General features: G+C 45.1%; 2 protein-coding genes across 2 annotated transcripts; both read right to left on the reverse strand.

The window, feature by feature from the left end:
- Nucleotides 1-4,314: 4,314 nt before the first annotated feature.
- Nucleotides 4,315-10,445, reverse strand: LOC125946010 (uncharacterized). Its single transcript, XM_049668484.1, has 4 exons — nt 10,350-10,445; nt 8,814-9,121; nt 7,720-8,154; nt 4,315-4,945 (listed from the first exon to the last, which is right to left on the reverse strand). Exons 2-3 carry the CDS (start codon nt 9,098-9,100, stop codon nt 7,722-7,724), a joined length of 720 nt encoding a protein of 239 aa, XP_049524441.1. The 5' UTR covers nt 9,101-9,121; nt 10,350-10,445; the 3' UTR covers nt 4,315-4,945; nt 7,720-7,721.
- Nucleotides 10,446-11,455: 1,010 nt separating this feature from the next.
- Nucleotides 11,456-13,297, reverse strand: LOC125945772 (uncharacterized). The gene is made up of 3 exons (XM_049668063.1): nt 13,086-13,297; nt 12,294-12,457; nt 11,456-11,594 (listed from the first exon to the last, which is right to left on the reverse strand). The coding sequence occupies exons 1-3, from the start codon at nt 13,248-13,250 to the stop codon at nt 11,456-11,458; spliced, it is 468 nt and encodes a 155-aa protein (XP_049524020.1). The 5' UTR covers nt 13,251-13,297.
- Nucleotides 13,298-20,207: the final 6,910 nt, after the last annotated feature.

Genomic DNA, 20,207 nt, shown 5'->3' on the forward strand with positions numbered 1-20,207 from the left:
GCAGCCAGCTGTGGATGCATTGACGACGACGACGACGACGAACGCGTCAGCAGTGGCACGAGCGCGTGCCGAGCACGAGCCAACGAGGCAGTTGCGGAAGAAGACGGTGCTCGAGCCAGGGCTGATGACGATAGTTTTCTGTGGACGGGCGCTTTCGCCTAGCCAAAGAAAGCTTCGCTTTAAAAAAGTGTTTAAAACTAAGAACAGTATTTAATCGGCTTTTGCTGTCTGATGCGCATGTTAATACCGGTCGCTAATACTATGCCGGTTTCAGGCAACATCAAGCCACGCTTATGTAAAGTAAAAAAAAAACAGTAATGCAGCTTGCACTGAGTACAGATATCAAAACATGCCATTACATGATAATAAAATAATGTGTATTTTAACGATCAGCACACGTGCACTAGCTACCGGAAAATCAGCTGTGTATGGTAAGGACTCCATAGAGTCCATACTATAGATATAAGTAGGGTTAGCTGAAAACAATCTGAATCGCTTCAATAAATGTTCACATTGAAATAAATGGGTCAAAACAGTGAGCAAATTAACACTTCATTTTCCAAGAAGGAAGTTAAGAAAGACACAACACTGCACTTTCGACCCACTCGTAGACCTCCAGATATAACCGCAGCTCTTCATTTGGAGAGAACGAGGGTTATTAGAGAAGAAACAGCTGAACTTGACAGCAAAAGTGAGCTTGCTATAGGTCGCTGCCTCATGCACCACCACACATTGCTAACTGTTTGCAATATGCTCAACGAAGGGGTGCTTTTCGAACTTAAATAAATTATGTCAAGATGCTCCAATATAGCCGCCTATTACCTAATCCTCGGCGCTTGTAGAATAATATTTTGAGTATTTGGCGGAGACATAATCGTCGTGTACCACAGATAAAAAGAGCAGTGAATTGTTTCTTACAAGCGAATAAGTTCAACCATAAGCTTAGAGCCATTCAGCGTTTCTACTAGCACATAGGACGCACTTGAATATTATCAACTAAATTGTAAGAAAAACAAAATGAATAGCTGTGTGATCAAAGCAAATACAAGTGCGTGCGTTGTCATCGGACAGCAAAGTTTCAAAAACATTGCGGAGTAGTGGTGAGAAAACCTTATGCTATACAGAACGTGTTCCGTCTCTCCGATATTTTTTTTATTTTTTTAGCGGAGTACGAGCACTTTGGCTACATTGACTATTATAACAACTTCTATGACGCTGCGCTCTCCGGTACGCGGTAACAGTAACAGCTGCTCTCATTCAATTTATTTCAAACATCAACTCATTGAAACTGAATCCATTGAATTTTAACTAAATTTAGCTCTTCTGGGACAACAATTATTCCACTTAAATGTTATTCGAACCGTAGGGAGAGTTGGTCGCCATAGGCTTAAGACAACTGGCCACATTTTAGTATGCCAATTGTCTCAAAGCGATGTTTCATCCGCATGCCGTTACAGATATAACAAAACCTCACATGTCGATAGAAATACCGATGTGGCGGGATACTGAAACACGGTTGTACTCCGTTAGGCTCTGGTAAATGAATTCCCATGAGCAATATCACACGGCAGCAATAAATAGATTTTGCTGAAGAAGAAATAAACTTTATTTAAAGTTCCGGCACTTTGTTTTTAGTGGCCTCACGTGTCGGCTCGAAGTCCTTGGACTCATGGGGCATCTTCGGCTTGCCAGACGGCCCAGAGCTGATCTTCCAGCTCCGAACTCAGGGCCGCCTCCCAGCGGCGGCGACGCCGACGGAGAAGGTCCCCGGCAGCCCCAGCAGCCGGGGCAACGGCGGGAATGAGCGAGCTCGAGGCTTCCTTTAATCTACTAACGCCTGCCGTTATGGGCGCGTCGCGAACGGCGGCGGTTTCACTGCCGTTGTTGCCGGCACATTCCCACAGCATGTGTCGCAGCGTTGCTCTGATTCCGCACGCTTTACAAGCATCTGTCGGATATAAGCGAGGGTAACCGTGGCGTAAGACTGCCGGACTAGGGTAACTGTTTGTTTGTAATAAGCGTAAGTTTACGGCCTCTTTCCTGTTTAATTTAAAATGCGGTGGCGGGAATTTGCGTCTTTCAAGTCTGTAGTGTTGTGTGAGGTCTCTGAACGTGGTCGGGCGATCGTCCCACAGCCATTGTGATTGTCGTTGTTGCAGCGTGTCTGTCGTAGTGTCTCGTTCCGGAAGATCCGACGCCCCGCACTCGGGGGCGGAGGCGGCGTCCATGTAGTTTGCCACGGCTCGGCGAGTGAGACCTTCAGCCGCGGCGTGGGCCACCTCATTGCCGGCGAGCGGGACGTCGGTGTGTGCCGGACTCCAGAGGAGGAAGACCGTAGAATTTTGTGACGTCGATTTCCCGTCCTCCCAGATTTGGAGTATGGGGGCCACTTCCCGCGAGACGCGGCCACGCGCGAAGCTTCGGACTGCCGCCTGCGAGTCGCTGATAACGATCGCAGCGTTCGGCACCGTGGCGAGTGCTAAGGCTATCGCGGCGTCTTCTGCCGCCTCCGTGTGTCCTGTGGTCACTGTGGCACTCGCGAGACATTTGCCCGTACTGTCTACAACCGCGATCGCGTGTTCGCTTCTTCCTTCGCCATATCGCGCGGCGTCTACGTACACCGCCTCGTTAAGCCCCAACCAGACGTACGCGCCGCATCGCGCCTGGGCGCGTACGGCGTCAGGCGCGGAGACTGTGTCGCGTGTGGGCGCGTTGCGGCGTGGGCCTCTACCACTGCTAGAATTTTCGGCACCTTCCGACGCCTACGCCGGAAGCTGCCACCGCGTCGCCCGCGCGGCGCACCTCACGTGACCACAGCACGCCTATGACGTGACCACGGCGAACGAGTGCGACTTCCGGAACGACTCTTCGCGCGGCGTGCAGGCAAGTGCCCGGGCAAGCTGCGTGCTTTGTGTTGGTCGTTCCGCGCGTTTGGTAGAAGATCATAGAAACCGCAGAAGTCTTCAGCCGTAGCGGCTGTATTAATAATGAGGTATTGATATCTGAAATACAGCGTCGGCCACCGCTTTGGATGGCTTCCCACAAGCAGCACAAGGATCGCAATTTAAAAATGACACTGTGGAGAGAGGTAGCGGACTCCGCTCTGCCAAATGTCAACGGCGAAGGTAAGCACGAGATTTTGCAGCTTGTTGTCAGCTTTGCACGTAAATAATCGTGTACTAATCAGTCTTACGTTTATCTGCGCAGTGGCCCTGGAGTTAATCCAAAAACGTTGGAAATCGCTGCGTGACAAATTCGGGCGAATTTTCAATGGCCGCATACTGTCACAGAAGAGCGGCGCTGGCGCCGACGACGTCGAGTCTGTCGACACGGCCTGGCCGTATTTTCAGTTGCTTCTCTTTTTAAGGGACACAATGGTGACAAGGCCGTAAGTTTGCGTTGTTATTGCGAACATTTTCCAGGGCAAAATGGGAATTAACGCACCTTGATTAAGCCTATGGCAGTGAGATGACCTATGTTGCTTGTTTCTTGCAAAAAAAGGCAATTTACCCCATCCTAGAGCACGTCTTTTATCAGCTCATAATTTTGAGGTATTCTTACATGGTCAGGCCTACTGTTATAAACGATGGACCTGAAAAGACGAATGTAACAAATTTCAGTGTTATAAATGTTTTTTTGCACTAGGAGCCCGGTCGCATAGGGCCATTCTGTGTTTGGATATGCACCAGTGGTGTAGCCAGGAATTACTCTCGGGGAAGAGGGGCCGGGCAATTGATCAGCACGTGCTCGGTGTACCTTCAGCTCCCGTCTTGGCCATGCACGCCTGCTCACAGAAGCAACTTAAGTGAGGGAAAAAAGTTGGCAATTTTACCGTTTATGCAAGTTGTAATATATACGTAGCCTTTGTTGTAGATACCACATGCCTAGGCAGTGAAGTATGTAATTTTTGGGGTTACAACAGTGCAATTGCGCTGGTGGGCAATTAATGCCAAGATTTTTTGCAACACCATCTTATAGCATGTGGTGCCGCTTCTATCGTAGTCATTACATTAAATCATGAATCAGATGTGCATGGTAGAGTTGCGAGGTAAGGTAAGATTGTATGGCAAATTGTTTGCATATAGTTGCATTGAATGGATTGCCTTACATGTTATTCCATGCCACCAGATCCAACTCAAGTTTTTTGTGCGCAAGAAATGGATTTCGAAATTTGAAAATCTCGCTTCACGGGTTCTTGGAGCTTGCTAGGGATTGCTTCATGTACGCTTGCCAAATTGCTCAGACTTAAAAAGCTACTTCTAGTGTTGCATTTGTACTGCTATTACACATTTTAAAATATACATATGTTTTTTTAAACAGAGAATGCACTGATGTGAACGAAGAAATTATTTTGATGCACCTTATGGTCTTTTTCTGCTCTATTTCTCACTTAAGCCAAATACATGGTAATATGGATCACAATAGTGAATAACAACTTTTTAAAGTCATGAAAGTGCTAGCATTGTTCACGACAGTTTTACAATGTGTGGGGCTATAACAGTAATGAATAGCGAGAAAAAGTGCTGTGAAACGGTTTCACTTTGTTTTATTGCCAAGTTACAAAACCTGCCAACATAGCAAACATGCACTTTTTCTTACGTGCAGCACTTCAGGCAATTATGCACTGCCCGAGAGCCCGAGGTCGAAGCAGCTGAACGAGTCACTGGATGATAACCAGCAGCAAAGCAGCAGTGCTTCATCAATTTTAATGGGCATTGCCCAATTTCAAGACCAAGATCTTGAAGCACGGTCCGATATCTCGGATATCTCTGGCTTGGCGTCAGCATCGCAGGTGTCGTCACCAGCCTCAACGTCAACCCTGACACCAGCCTCGACGTCGTCTACGACACCAGCCTCGACGTCGTCTACGACAGCTGCCTCGACGTCAAAAGCGCCAGCAGCGGCTGCGCTAAGTATTTGGGAACCTGCTGCAAGCAGTCGAGCACTAAAAGAAGAAAGAGAAGGACAAGTCAAGAAGTCATGGTGACGGAAATGGGACAGTTGTCGAAAACATTGCAGGCCTGCCCATTGGAAGATGAATATTATCACATGGCTCTGAACATTGGAAAATTTTTCAAGAAAGTGCCGGAGGAGAGACAGCTGGATTTCCAAATTGAGCTATTACAACTAATAAAGAAGCATTCAGAGTGATCAAGGGTGTGCTGCACTTTTCTTACCCGTAAGTGTTTTATGCCGGGCTTCACTAAGAATTCTCGCTTCTGCGAGCATCACAGAAATGACGTCATGAAAAGAGCAGGCCAGTTTTTAGCACCACGCGAGATGGCACCATTTTCTCATTCTCTGAGCTTTGTGCTCCAACAGTCTGCGGCAACAACGCAGTTTCGCCGCATGGATTCTCTTCCACGACAGGTTAGCCCATGATGTCTAGTTGCCGCCTACTGCTTCGCTTACATTGGCACCAAATAACAATGCTGTTGAGTTACGATGCTAAGCAGACGAGCACAAAGTGAGACACAAATGACATATATGGGCGCCAACTTCTGTTAATTGACCAGAAACCATGCGATTTTATAGATGATACCTAAATGCAAAGTAATCACAGTAGAGATAGACTAACAAACGTGGAAGGGACTAACACGGCTTGTCAGCCAGTGATCTGAACTGAATTAGCCTGGCAGGTACATCAGAGCATTACAGGCGCAAGACGAGTATCAGACCAAAAGATGCAGCTGCACGTTCTAATCTTGACATTTCTTTGTCCCTTAATACCAGTGACGACGTGCCAAAGCACAGATTTCCTGCTCTATTTATTAAGAAAGCCTCAATTATATACCTCTCTCTCAGTGTAGTTTCTGGCTTTCCTTGGATGGTTGTGTGCCACTCCTGGACAAGGAGTGGCACACAACCACAGCGCTTGCAGTGGTCTACCAAGTGCCCGCCCATGTTGCTGTTTACCGCCAACCAGTGACCTCTCATTCGATCGTTGAAGCATCGTCCCGTTTGTCCAATGCACATCCTGTCGCACTTCAGGCGAATATTGTAAACCATATCGCATACACAATCGATGATTCTTGGAACATGTAGCCGGCAGCTTAATCGCCATCAAAGGGGAAATCTTGCCCAGTTTGCTTGGGGCGCCAAATACAATGCACACATTGCATCTGGCTGCGACCTTCTCTAGGTGAAATTTAATCCAGCAAACTCTCAAGAAGGAGTTAATTCTGCCACAGCACCGTCAAGGCTAGTCTCGGTTAGATTTGAAATCACAAGGTAGTCATCCGCATATCTATAAATCCTAACTGCATCTTTTGGTTTGATACTCGTCTTGCGCCTGTAATGCTCTGATGTACCTGCCAGGATAATTCAGTTCAGATCACTGGCTGACAAGCCGTGTTAGCCCCTTCCACGTTTGTTAGTCTATCTCTACTGTAATTACTTTGCACTTAGGTATCATGTATAAAATCGCATAGTTTCTGGCAAATTAACAGATGTTGGCACTAATTGAATTTAAGCATGCCTCACTCAAACCAAATTTCCCATGCAATAAAAGGAGACAGTCATGCTAGACTAGTTAGTGATATGGACGTGCGATTAGCATGCATGATTCCATTGTGTGGATTCCACATCTCAGGGTGGCCAGAAAATGCAATTTAAATGTTCAGCATTTTATACCTTCTTGCAGCCAATCCGCTCGTTACATGGTGTGTCATGTGTGGTCACATAATTCCTTCAAAAATAATTCTGGGGTTTTACATGCCAAAACCAAAATATTATTGAGGCATGCTGTAGTACGATGCTCCAGGGGGGCATTCTGTAAGAGTCCATCCACCTAGTGGACTGTCATTCGGCTGTCGCTGATTGGCTGCAGCTGCATGAGCAAGGAGACTGGCTGAGGGCACCTGTCTCCTCCTCACTCATGCAGCTGCAGGCAATCAGCAGCGGTCGAAATGGACAGTCCACTAGGTGGAATCTTACAGAATAGCCCCCTTGGTTAATTTTGACCACCTGGGGTTCTCTAACGGACACATAATGCACGGCACACAAGCATTTTTTAAAATTTCACCCCCATCAAAATGCAGCTGAGAGTCTATCCCATGCACTCAGGCTGAGAGTGAAATGCAAAAGCCATACTCCACCATGACAGGTAGTTCCTTTAAACAAACAGAAAAAGAAGTAACCTTTCCCACTTCATGATTGGCAGTGAGCTTCTAGAATCTCTGCAAGAATATGTCTATGTCATTTACTACGAGGTGAACTTGATTATAAAAAGTAAATTTACAGAAGAATAAAATTGAGTGGGAGCACATACAGCACGCATTACCAAATCATGAGTGCCAGCTTACCATTATCATTGAAAGAAAGGAGTGTGCTGGTTTGGGCTGGTTGGTACATCATTAAGACGGGAACAAACAGCGCTAGGACAAGGCGATTTGTCTGTCGTACCCACTTCGTTCCGTCCTAGCGCTGTTTGAAAGAAAGGTGCGAGATCATTGCCTACTAGCTGTATAATACAGGGGGTAGAAACTTAAGAGGTTAAATACAAGTGCGAGTTCTACCGCACAACGAGCGATGGAAATGCACGTAACACAGCTGAGCATTGTTTCAGGAGAAGACAAGCCACAAGGGGCGCTAAATTGTTTTGAAACCAAACATAACAGTGCCTGCAGGTGTGATGTAAATCTAACGAATAGGTTTTTTTTAATCATGAACCAATAAGCAGTGGCATGAGGCTTCGCCCTGGTAAATTTCACAGCGCACCATCAGTGAATTGTCGGAAGTATCTGCTCCTGTAGCCGCTTGACAGTCGCTTGTTTTGATATCCCAGGCAGATTCCATTGCCAAGGAACCTCCCCAGCACTGCTACAGAAGTATGCTGCGAAAATATTCCTGGCAGCTGCCGCATCACTGAGGTAGTTCCTGCAATGTGTTGCCTTCACTGGGAAGAAGTGGGGTTCCGAGCTGTTTGCCGATGCTTCTTGCACACCATATCGCCACTGCCGTGGGATGAGATTGCCAAAGCTGTCCTCTGCATCGGCAAACTTGTGTGACTGTGGGTTGTGGACGGTGAGAAAATTGTGCTGGATACAAGCAGCCTTGATAATAAAGTCCACATTCTTCGGTCGCAGGGGGATGGTACGGAGCAAAATTCTCCATCTGGCCGCTGTAATTCCAAATTCGTTCTCTGCAGAACGCCTGGGAAAAAATGCAAGCACCTTAAATGCCGAAGTTGCAAGAATACCTGTACAAACAAATATAGCACTTTGCCATAACTCGTGGTTGGCACATAAAGAGTAATGTTAAAGGATATAAATACATCCACTTTCGGAATGTTCAGCATAACTCAGCACATTTTCTCCAACCAGAATAACAGTAACTTCAAGAGATATGTACTTTTTTTTTCAGTCGCTTATACCACCACAAAGCATTCACCTTATCCTTTTCCATGAGACATATAATCCAGTTTTAAAGAATACTTTCGTTTTGCCGCTTTGCATAGGCCATAGCAATAAAACACACGCTGTGGTTGCTTTGTGGCTATGGTGTTCTCGTGGTTTTAATAAATTCTTACAGTTGCGAGTGGCACTGTTGTTCATCCTCTACCTTTCGTGTTCTGCTTGGCCTTAAGGCACCACGATAACACTACACGAACTAATACAAATTTCTGCTGTCTCTCACAATACAAATCCTACAAATTATAACGAATGCAGTGACACGTGAAAAACCTCATAGAAATTTTAGAATATATTATTGGAAAAACTCTGGCGGTAGTGTTCATAAACTAAGATAACTGGTCTTGTATCTTGTTTACTTTTCTGACTACATGCGATATTGAAAGACTGAATGCCGCATACCTTGCTCGGCTTAGCCTATAGTTGAAAACCCGCTTTTCATCGTCAAGCTGTCTGGCTGGATAAGGACGAAGGAAATCCTTGCGAAGCTGAAAAGCCTCATCGCCTACGAAGGCATATGGTGCATTTGTTCCACAGCCAGGAAGCAGACTGGTAGATGGTATGTCCAAGTCTCCTTGAGTGAGGGCACGTCCAAACTCGGAATTTTTGAATGTGCCACCATCACTGAGGCGACCCTCAGCTCCCACATCAATGAGGGTGTACTTGCAGTTGCTGTCGACCACGGCCATAAGGACCACAGAGAATGTGCCCTGCAATGTTGAGCGCAATGCACACAATCAATACAAGTGGTATAATTATGACAGCTGCATCAGACAGAATGAGCACAATATAGGTATATCTTGCTCTACAACTACGGAATCATAGAAGTGCGAAAGCAGCTGCCCTTGTCAGTGTGAAACCTGGAATCCCAGTAGAACTGTTTCCGTAAAGTGTAGTCAAAATGCATGACCGGGGGAATATAACAAAGAGGTGTCTCACACCCAGTGCATCCATTCTGTTGTTTGCAGGTCAGTGAATGGTTATGGCATATGGAAGTTTATTGTGTGATGCGAAAGTAATCACAGTTGATAAATGGTAATTGGCAATAGTAGTACAAGTACTTGACATGTGAGCAGTCTTTAGTCACCTGATGCCAAGAATCCATTTAAGAGAAGTAACCTAAGCTCTCACAGCTAACATCAATGCTGCCATAATCTTTGAATTTGCTTATGCAACACTCATCACTGTTTTGCGGTGTGTATTTTATGTCATGTGGGTGTTTGCAAGCAAATCAGTGAAGACTGGTATGGACTACCAAGTAGCCAATGGCTGGCTAAGCGGCCAAGTTCAGCAACAAATAATTTCCACAAGTGCATGATAAGCTAGCTTATGGAGCCCTTCTGCACATTTCATGCACTACATGACTATTGTTTCTACAAGTCTTTATGAAGATATATTTTTGTTGGGGTGGCTTAAACATCATCTGCATTGAAACTCTCACAAAGGCTGTACTAATGATCACTGCAAGCACAACCATATATGCTAGGAGTAAACTATAGCAAGTCAAAAGTGTCAAAAGCAGACGTGTGACATAATGAGTGTTTTTGTAATGAACTTATAAACTGCATGAATTATTTCTTATGAGAAATTGCTAGATATTTTGGTAAGAAACTACTGTAATTAGTTCTATTCTTCATGGCGATGTAGTCATGGCGCACAATGTATGGTCGGAGGACATCGTGCACATTTAGTGCACGGCTTCCTATTTACAAACATCAGGAGAATAAAATAAAAAATAAAGCCAGAAGCTTAACATTTGCTCATAAATCAGATGAACCATTAGTTTTTAGGGAATTCTATTTACAACAGTCATTTGTTCTGCTTTGGCATCGAGTATTTGAAAATGCCTATCCCCACCCATGCAAATGCCAATGATTACCAGCTCAGCTAAGTAATGAGCTCGTCTGGTCAAAAGCAAGTAAACAAAAGTAATGTTACCTTGTAGTTGAGGTAGACACTGCCAGAGTTAGGAAGGCAAACAATGGCGACATGTTTGCCGTCCACGGCACCTAGGCAGTTGGGGAACTGCCACCGCATGGAGGAGATAGCCTCGGGCTATCTCCTCCCACTCAGCTCTGCTGGGTGCCTAAAAGAGTTGAGTTGCAGAGAATCATCACTACTACATTATACCATGCAGTAGCTTATTCGATGTCTGCAAATGTATGACGCTGTTTTAACACAGTTAGGATGTGAAGTGACACCCATCGTGGTGCATAGCTGAGTATGTATACGAGGTGATCATTTTTGAAATATTCCGGAATTTAGAAAAATCGCCTGTGGCAGATAGCACAATTCTTGTCCTTAAGCTGAATTATTCGAAAGGCACACATTACTAGCTTGTGAAATCGAAACAAGTAATCAACTAATTAAAGAAAGCTTACGAATTAACTTCCTAATTATTTACTTTATGGCACACACAGCAAATTACAAAATGTAGCCGGTCATCTCTTAAAAGGTGTATTTATTTAAAATCAATCTCTTGGATGAAATTATTCTCTAGATATTTCCCAAAGTGTGGGAAAAAATTCATGGGTGTTCCGAATTACTTTTGTGCTTCAGTATATAAAATAGCAGTTTGTAAAAAAAAGTAAGAGGAAAAAAGTGCAGTTTTAGGCCGAGTTTGACAGGACATCTCTCGAAACTGGTCTCATTCTGGAAATTAATTTCGAGTGTATACGCCTTGAAAACACAGCGGCTACAATTTGTAAATTGCAATATGTGGCATGAAGTAATTAAGTTGATTAGTGAAATTTTTTTGTTAGTTGAATATGTGTTTAGACTTCTCGCGCAAGTAATGTCTCCCTCTCTGGACAATACCACTCAAGGGCTGGAATTATGTTATCTGCCAACTGGCAATCTTTAAAAAATAACAGAAAACTTAAATATAGCTTGCCCATACCCTGGTAAAATACACAACCAACTGCACATCTCAGATGCACTATGAAAGTTTCTAAAAACTAATGATATAATTCCATCAGCACAGTGGTTCCTTACCACACAATATTTTTGATGATGCTCTCATTTCGTCACTATACTATAAAGCTTCACCTTACCTTTATATAGTGATCCTTCAGTCGTGCCCAGAGGGACCGACATGTGACACGTATGCACATTCGTGCAGTTTCAATGCCAACGCGATATGCAAGCGCAACATGACAGATATCTTGGCCTGATGCCAGGTAACTGTAACACAGAGAAACAAAATCATAAAACATGTTTGTGAATATTTAGTTACCACAATACCGTATACCGAATTTGTTACCACAATACCGGTGAATGTTTATGTTCTGAAGTGCTGCTACCAATACAATTTTTATATGCTGTTTTCTTTCTTGAATAGAGAATAACAGTGTTCTCGTAAAAGTACCTAGTGTGCACCAACATGGTCCTTGCTCGTTCAGCAATTTTTTTTTCAAGTGGTCCATTGTTGCCTTTTCACACTTGATCCCACATTTTAATCTCTTTTTAGACATGTATATCAATCTCCCATATTCAATGCCATTCTGGTGGCTCCTTTATTTGACTTGTAATGCCGACGCAGGCAAGCTGAAGCATTACTTCTCAAGTTAGACGGACCTCACAGTGCACTGCTCGTCACAATATCTTGCAGGTGATATAAGCGACGTACAGAAAAAGTTGACGGTTATATTAGGTGCTATGCGGCACATAATTGAAAAAAAAAGAAGAGAGGACAACACAGAATGATGTGTACCTAAGTTCATTTTGCTTTAAATGCCCAGTAGTTTTGTGCAGCAAACAGACCATTGGTGAGCACGAAACTAATCTCTCAAGGTCTCCATTTGTAGAAGGCTAATTTAGTACAACACAGGCACGGAGCCACTTGTGAAAGCCCTATAAATGAATAACTGAATACATACGTACCTCAATGCTATTGCCAGCCGTTCAGCAGGCTCCAAGGGTTCCCTTATGAAGTTCTGAGAAGTGAGGTCCGTTACAACAAATGCCAACAATGTGTCAAACATCTGAGGCGTCATACGGTAAAACTTGAAGAAGAAGCCGTGGTCGCCTTCACGCATACGGCGCATCTGCCAAAGGAAAGGAAAATTAGCTGCGAACAGGTTTTCCCGGTTGGTGCCCAAAACTTATTTCGGTGTAGGAGGAGGATAATATGTTTTATGTAAAAGAGAATTATAAGGGGGTTTAACGTCTGTGCATAGCAAGTAGGCCAGTAGGTCCGCCATATATGTCCCACAAAATGTCTTGGTGACATATTTTTTTTAAGTTTCACAACTCCTTAATTCTCGTACGGCACTTAAGCGGCAAAATCACTACACAAGACCTTTCATGATGGCCGGAGCGTGCCGGGGAATCCGCGACTGCGGACGAATGATAGCCCCGGCACGCGCAGGCCTCGGTGAGCCCCCAACCTACGGACCAGTCCGGGTTCCGTCCTCGATGCCCCGTTGCCCTCTTTGATTTCATGGAGGTGCCACCAAAGTTTACTGTATGATGTTACGTAGTTTACACTTAGTACTTGTCAAAATTTCCCCTTAATCCCATCAGACAACTGTATCGCGCTGAACCCATCATGGACCCGTTTTTCACATTCCGACCGACAATACAGCCACGACTGCGGCGGTCAAGCACGCGCCTTCGTATTCGGCAGCTAACTGCCTGGCTTGTTTCACAGGCACAAAAAAAACAGTTACTTACTGCTGTGTAGTAAAGTCCTTCTTGCTTGAGTGCTGCAAACACGGGCCGCACCCACCATCGTCGCGGTTGCCGCTGGTACTGACGTCGCCTTCTCTTCAACATTAGCACCAACATCATCATTTTCATGGTAAGCAAAACTTTCTTCCTCCTGGACGGTGGTCTCATTATTTAACAGTCAATGAAGCACAAGGACCAGAGGACGAAAGCTTGCAGCGCTGTTCGACACCGGACGCCGCATACGTAGCACACCAGTGATGCTATGCCGATACCGCCGATACTGCTGCAGGTTCAGCCAGGTTCACAATACTCGTATTAGTTAAGCTGACTGAACCATTAGGAGTCCTGAAATACCTTTTTAAAATATATAGGTACATGTTAAGTCAAAACTTAGTGTGTTTTATTGCCATCTTTAATACATTGCTTAACAAGGCCGTTAAGCGAAGGCTAGGCTGTCTTGAACATGGCAATCTAGCAACACTGCTTCGCCGCGACGAAACGCGCAGGGACGCGCGGCAACTCATGCCTCGTTTGGGTGCGCGCCCTCTTCCTCTATCGGACGCGACGTGACGTCGAGTGAGTGCGGCGCGTGCGTACGCTTTCCAGCGCGTACGTCTGATTGGGGCTTTACTCTTACCAAATTTCTTTTGAAGGTCGCTAGCTCGTTTGTTGCGTCGCCCGACGTGATGCGTCGGATGCATGTTCTTGGAAGCGGCGGAACGATCAGGCAGTCCCGGACCGAGGCTGGAACTACCATTTTTTCTCCATGCTGAGCGTGGTACGTGATGCCGAGCGACTCGAGCATGCGTGGACCCGTCGTTGACTTGGATAATCGATCGTATTGCGCAACGTCGTGCGCCTCGATTAATTCGTCGAGTGAGTTGTGAAGTCCGAGCTCTAGAAACTTGTCGGTGCTCGCGTTCATTGGATTGCCTACCGCCCTCTTGAAAGCCTTTCGTATCAAGCAATCGATTTTCTTTTTTTCCGACCCTATCCACTTGAGGTAGGGGGCGGTGTACGTTATGCGACTTATCACGTACGCTTGCACAAGACGGATCGCGCAGTGTTCGCGCATACCATTGCGTCTATTCGTGATGCGATGCAAGAGTCCGATCGTGTCATCTACCGAACAAAGCAGTCTGCGCACCGTCTCTCCGTTATATCCGTTTGCCTGCAGGTGTAATCCCAGGATTCTAACTTTGTCTACGTGCGATATGGGAGTACCGTCTTCCGAGATAACGCGTATTTTTTAGTATCCCCGTTCCTCTACACGCAGGGTTTTGCAACCTCTGCTCGTGGGTTTGTAGAGTAACAGTTCGGACTTGGTCGCCGAGGACTCGAGTCCCGTTCCTCGCAAGTACTCCTGCACTACATCTACTCCCGCCTGTAGCGTTCGCTCGACGTGAGTACCACAACCTCCCCCGTGAACACAGAGGGTGATGTCATCCACGTAGAGACTGTGATATAATGCTTCTATTTCTGGTAATTTCTCGGGTAGTCCTAGTAGAACTAAATTAAAGAGCAATGGTGATATGACTGAGCCTTGAGGCGTGCCCGTCGGACCCGTCTGAAATTCCGGCGATGCCTCGTCGCCGACGCCAACGCGTGCGCGTCCGCCCGTAAGCAAATTTCGAATATAATTGTATGTTCTTTGACCTAGTCCTAATCTGTTAACTCTTTTTAAAATAGCTTCGTGTTTAACGTTTTCAAAGGCCTTTTTAATGTCTAGGCCGAGTATTGTCTTGGTGGAGCTTGTAGTGTCGTCAACGATCTGGTGTTTGAGCTGAATCAATACGTGCAGTGCAGAGAGATTGCGGTGGAATCCTAGCATGGCGTGCGAGAACGCGTCGCGGTCTTCGAGAAAATTGGTCACACGGGTGAGAACCGCGTGTTCCATGACTTTACCGGCGCAAGACGTGAGCGAAATCGGTCTGAGATTGTCGAGCGTAACTCGCTTGCCCGGTTCAGGAATTATGATAACGCGGGCCCGTTTTCACGCTTCGGGAAGGGGACCGTCGCGCCAGCACTCGTTGATGTACGTCACGAGTCGGCAGATTGACTCGTCGTGTATGTTACGGAGAGTCTTGTTGGTAACCCTGTCAGGGCCGGGCGCCGATAGGGTGTTGAGTTCGAAAAGGACTGTCCGAAGTTCTGCTTCGCTAAAGTCCGCGTCTAGTTTCTCGTTTGCGACGCCGTCGTATTCGGGGTGTTGGACGCTTTCGCCTGTCTTAAAGTAACGATCACGTATTGCATCGAGGAAGTTATCGCCTTTATTATCTCTTACCAGTTTACGAGTCTTCTGGCCTTGAGCGGCCCGAGTCTCTTCAGGATCTAAGACGTGCCGAAAGAGGCGCCAAGCACTGGCCCCGCTCATCTGCCTCTCGAGGCCGGTGCACATGTCTTCCCATTGTGCCCTACATACTTGGAGCGCATGTTCTTCGATGTCTCTGTCTAATTATGCTATGCCTTTGCGCAACGCCCTGTTATGTCTTTGGCGTTTCGACCTCTTTAGAAGTGATCGCTTTGCTTCCGACATGTGTAGGAGCCTGCTGTCAATTGCTTCGAGGTTCGCCTCGGGCGGAACATCGCACGTTGCCGCGTCTATGTCCATTTTCAGCGTCTCCGTCCATTCGTCGATGTCCGTAATCGCCTTGTCGCCTTGCCCCCATTCGTCTCGTTTCTTGCGGAACGTGTCCCACTTGACGAGTTTGAGTTTACGGCCTTTGCTTTCAGGGGTAGTCCTACGACCGCCCGCACCCGTGTCTATCGTGATCTCGATCAGCGAGTGGTCGCTCCCCAAGTCCTCCTGCGTATTTTTCCAGTCCGCTGCGGTCACGTTCGATACGAACGCAAGGTCTGGTAGCGTGTCTACGCTCACGCTGTTCCCCCTGCGTGTAGGATCGGCGGGGTTCGCTACGTATAATCGAAGATAAAAAGTTCGCAAAAGCGATAAATAAGGCCCAGTTTAAACAGTGCTTTCTCATTATCAGAATTTTAGTCGAGCAATTCCACAAACGATCGTATCATGGAGTCAGTGTACTGTTACAATAGCACTAAGTGAGCCCAATCCACAGCAATACCACTTATTTTCGCGTTATACATATTTTGCTCAAACGGAACACCTCCATCCCCTAAATACAATACATGAAACAAATAGACTTTTATTGAGTAGTAAGCGGACTTTCTTTCGCACAAACTGGTCACAGCCTCTTGCCAAACCAGCCCACACAACGTTCGCAGTTAACAGCGTTTATTCCTCTCCTTCTCAGCAAAGATACTAAAGAACTGACCTTGAATGACCGCCTTGTGTAAAGCTAGTTCGAGAGTAATATTTTACAGCGAAGCTGTTAAGGGCTCACTCTTCGATGGTCGCGTCCGGCAATGGAAAAAAAATCTCAGTGACCGCATGCTGTATGTGCGAGTGAAAGCGCACGAGGGCGAGGGACGCGCACTTTCACGGGGAGCGAACGCACGGCGGAGAGCAAACGCGACTTCCCAGCGGAAGAGGAGCGGTGGGCGAGAAGGGCATCGAGGCAGCCTAGACTGTGCGTGTACGTGCCCGTTCTCCCACTGCGGCGCATGCGCGCAGCCCTGCCGGCCTATGCCGCTTGTGCCACCGACTCTCTCTGGTCTCTCGCCCGCCTCTCCCCTAATAGTGTCGACAGTGTTGGACCCAAGTCAGTCTTCTGAAATTTCATATTTCCATTTTTTATATTACCTCCGCTTCTTCTATACAATACATGGACACCACTGTATGGATCCTTAGCCAAAGGTTAGTATGGATCCCTGCAGTTATAGCACAGAAATGTTTTGATGACAGATGTTTATATAATGAACTCTACCAAAATAATATAAATATACAAATTACGCAAAATTGAGAGAACGAATAACACATTAATACACATAACACAAGCGCACAAGAGCGAATAATAATGAGACATAACAATATTATGACAAGAGCAGTATTGACTGCTAAAGAACACCTCTCTCTGAAGGCACTATTTACAGGTTTCAATAACAAACACAAAAGCGACAATAAAATGGATGGCAATAACAAACATTTTCAAATTTAGGCATTGCACTTCAGGTATTTATTTGTGACAGGAAAAATGTATTAACGAATTAGAAGAGGTGGACGTCTCTAAAACAGCGCAAGGTATCTTATCCCAAATTTTCACTCCTACGTACTAAAGGTGACGCTCGCTATAGTCATTATGATATATGGCGACCAGAACTTTTCCCTATGATGCCGAGCGACCATTAGATGTGGTTGTATGAAATGTGTGCGAAAGAAAAGGCCAGACGCTGCATAGTATTCTTAGTACAAGTAGTGCAATACGAAAATCTCGAAACGGCAATACCCGCGATATTTGGTTGCTCAGAAACAAAGTGTAAGAATGCATATTCGAGACTGTGAAGTTCATTATTCTCAATGCTCGTTCAATATAAGTTTTGTAAGTGAATCCGCAGGACTCTATGAAATACGTTAATTATGACTGGAAAAAGCTAAAGTACAACGTTTTCACCGTGTGCACTTGCAAATTCCGGCGAGCTTTAGCCATGATAAAACATGCAGATGAAATTTTCTTGCACAATTTCTGCATGTGTGGCTTTCAGTTCAACGCTTCACCTTGTGTTACACTCATGTATTGAATAGTACTGAATTGGTTTATGTCATTATCTCCTAATGACGTTCCGGAAGGCACATTCAAGCATCTTAGATGGGGGGATGCAAAGATGACATATTTTGTCATGGCCCATAGAGACATTAAGGGCAACGAAGCTGCAGACGAAAGTGCCACTTCAGTAGTTTTTGAACATACAAACACAAACAAAGCCATCCTTTCCACTAACCTAAAGTCTTTCTTGCGCCATGAATTACGGAAATATTGGCAAAGGCAATGGAATAATGAAGTGTCCAAATAAGCTACATGCAATCAAGCCAAGAATTGGGAAATGGATATCTCAGAAAACAAAAAGACACATAGAAGTGCTTCTTTGCAGGGTAAGGATAGGACATACCCATGGAACACACTCGTATCTTCTTACAGTAAGTGATCGTCCAAGATGTGATGGGTGTGGCGACATACTGACAATTCTCCATGTTCTTATCCAGTGCCCTGAAATCTCTGAAAGCTCAGCGTAAAAAGTACTTTTATCCCGCGTATCGTGAGCACATCCCTCTTCACCCAGCATTCTTTCTTAGCCATAAGGCGCTTTTTGATTTTAATGCCGTTTTAAAGTTTTTAGCAAATGTAAACACATTAAAAAATCATGTGGCCAGGGTATCTGTAGCGCAGCCTCGACTTTCAGGCTGCAGCTGCAGTGCAAAATCATTTTAGAGCACGCGCCTCTCAGCCCTTGATTTCAAGGACCTCTTGAGGCAATAGTGACTCAAGAGGTTCATACTTATTACTCAAGAGGTCCATACTCAAGAGGTGCACATACTTAAACATACGTTTTGTTGCAGAACTCTTACGCTCATAGCTGACATCACTAGACTTTTTATTATTTTAACACTCATATATTTTACGCAGTTTATAGCGACTTGTTTTAGGCCTCTTTACAGCCACCTTTTATCTGCCATTGGCTACCCACTGTCCACTCCATCCATAATACATTCAGAACCCATTACCATATGTCATGGCGCTTTTTGGCCATAGCTGGCCACTGCGCCATTAAACACTACACATCATCATCATGTTTTGTCTTGGCAATATTCAAAGAAAGTTTATTTGTGGAAAACCATTTCCTGACGAGCTAAAGTTCTGATTTTAAAATGAGACTGGCGGTTTCAGTGGACTCAGCGGTAGCCAACAGGCAGGTATCGTCAGCGTAGACAATGGCACGGGTATTACTTACTATTACACGGGTAAACAATCCGGTAGATTATTTATAGCCTCAGGAGTATGACTCCCAGGACCGCGCCCTGCGGAATACCTAAAGAAACAGAACGATAACTGGACGCGTGTTCATCAATGATAGCACACTGTCGTCTCCCACTCAGATAACTTCTGACGAAGTCAAGTGACACACCCCTAAACTCATATATTTCTGGTTTTTTTAGTAAAATATTGTAATCCATGGTGCCGAACGCCTTTTTATTATCCAGAAATACACCGATAGAAATGTTTTGTTGTTGAGTGCTTCATTAATTATGTCAGTCACAGAAAGTACGGCCATAGTAGTTGATCTAAACTTCTCGAAATCATGTTGGGATGATGACAGAATGCTATGTTTAGTGAGGAATTGTCTAATTCTATCAGCCAGTACTTTTTTCAAAAGAGTGTTATTGCAGTTAAGGAGTGAGATTGGCTTATAGTTTCCGAATTCATTATGATTCCCACTTTCTAAAGAATTTCAATCAAAATGTAGGCTAGCTAATGCGACAGGACTCAAAACCTATTCATACCAATATTTTGTTCGTGTGGTACCTGTTTCAGTGGAGTCACAAATGAGCTCCGTCAATGCAAAATGAGTGGTCAAAAGACACTAGAAAATACGGATTTTTTGAGCGCTTGCAAGTGACATGATTGATCTGCGGTATATGTTTCAATATCACCCCGAAAGGTTGGACAGGTTAAAGGCGTTCCCAAATTCAGAGTTCGTATGCTCAACATTTTATATATCTGTGTTCTTTGTAACTTCAACACGAATACTTTTATTTATTCTTGATATCTTTGCATTTAAAAAATGTGCTTTCTGCAGAAGCGTGGCTCGGTTTTTCTTGTGAACAGTGTCAACTCAGATTGCCACGTTAGGCTTGCAATTGAAGCCACTAAAAGTGAAGATACACAGAAACAAAGGCGAGAAGCGATGAAACAAGTCTTTCATCGTCAGCATGTCTTTATCCGGGCTGTCATTGTCAATCCGTAGTCAGGATTGTTCAGGTAAGAGCATTCGGGGATAGAGGCGGGGGTTGAGTCGCACATATTTCGTTTATTTATAATGTATATCGCACATACTTAAACGAAACGTTTAAATGACAGAGCGAGATTTCTCCGTACATGGGATGCCAGCCTAATTTTTCAGCGCGCACCTATGTTTCTGCATGCAAATATGTTAAATGATGCGAGGTTAATATGTAGCTAACAAAATAGGATGACTTTCCGGTTTTGACGGAGG

This window comes from Dermacentor silvarum, chromosome 5, assembly GCF_013339745.2.
Source record: "Dermacentor silvarum isolate Dsil-2018 chromosome 5, BIME_Dsil_1.4, whole genome shotgun sequence".
Taxonomy (NCBI): Eukaryota; Metazoa; Arthropoda; class Arachnida; order Ixodida; family Ixodidae; genus Dermacentor; species Dermacentor silvarum.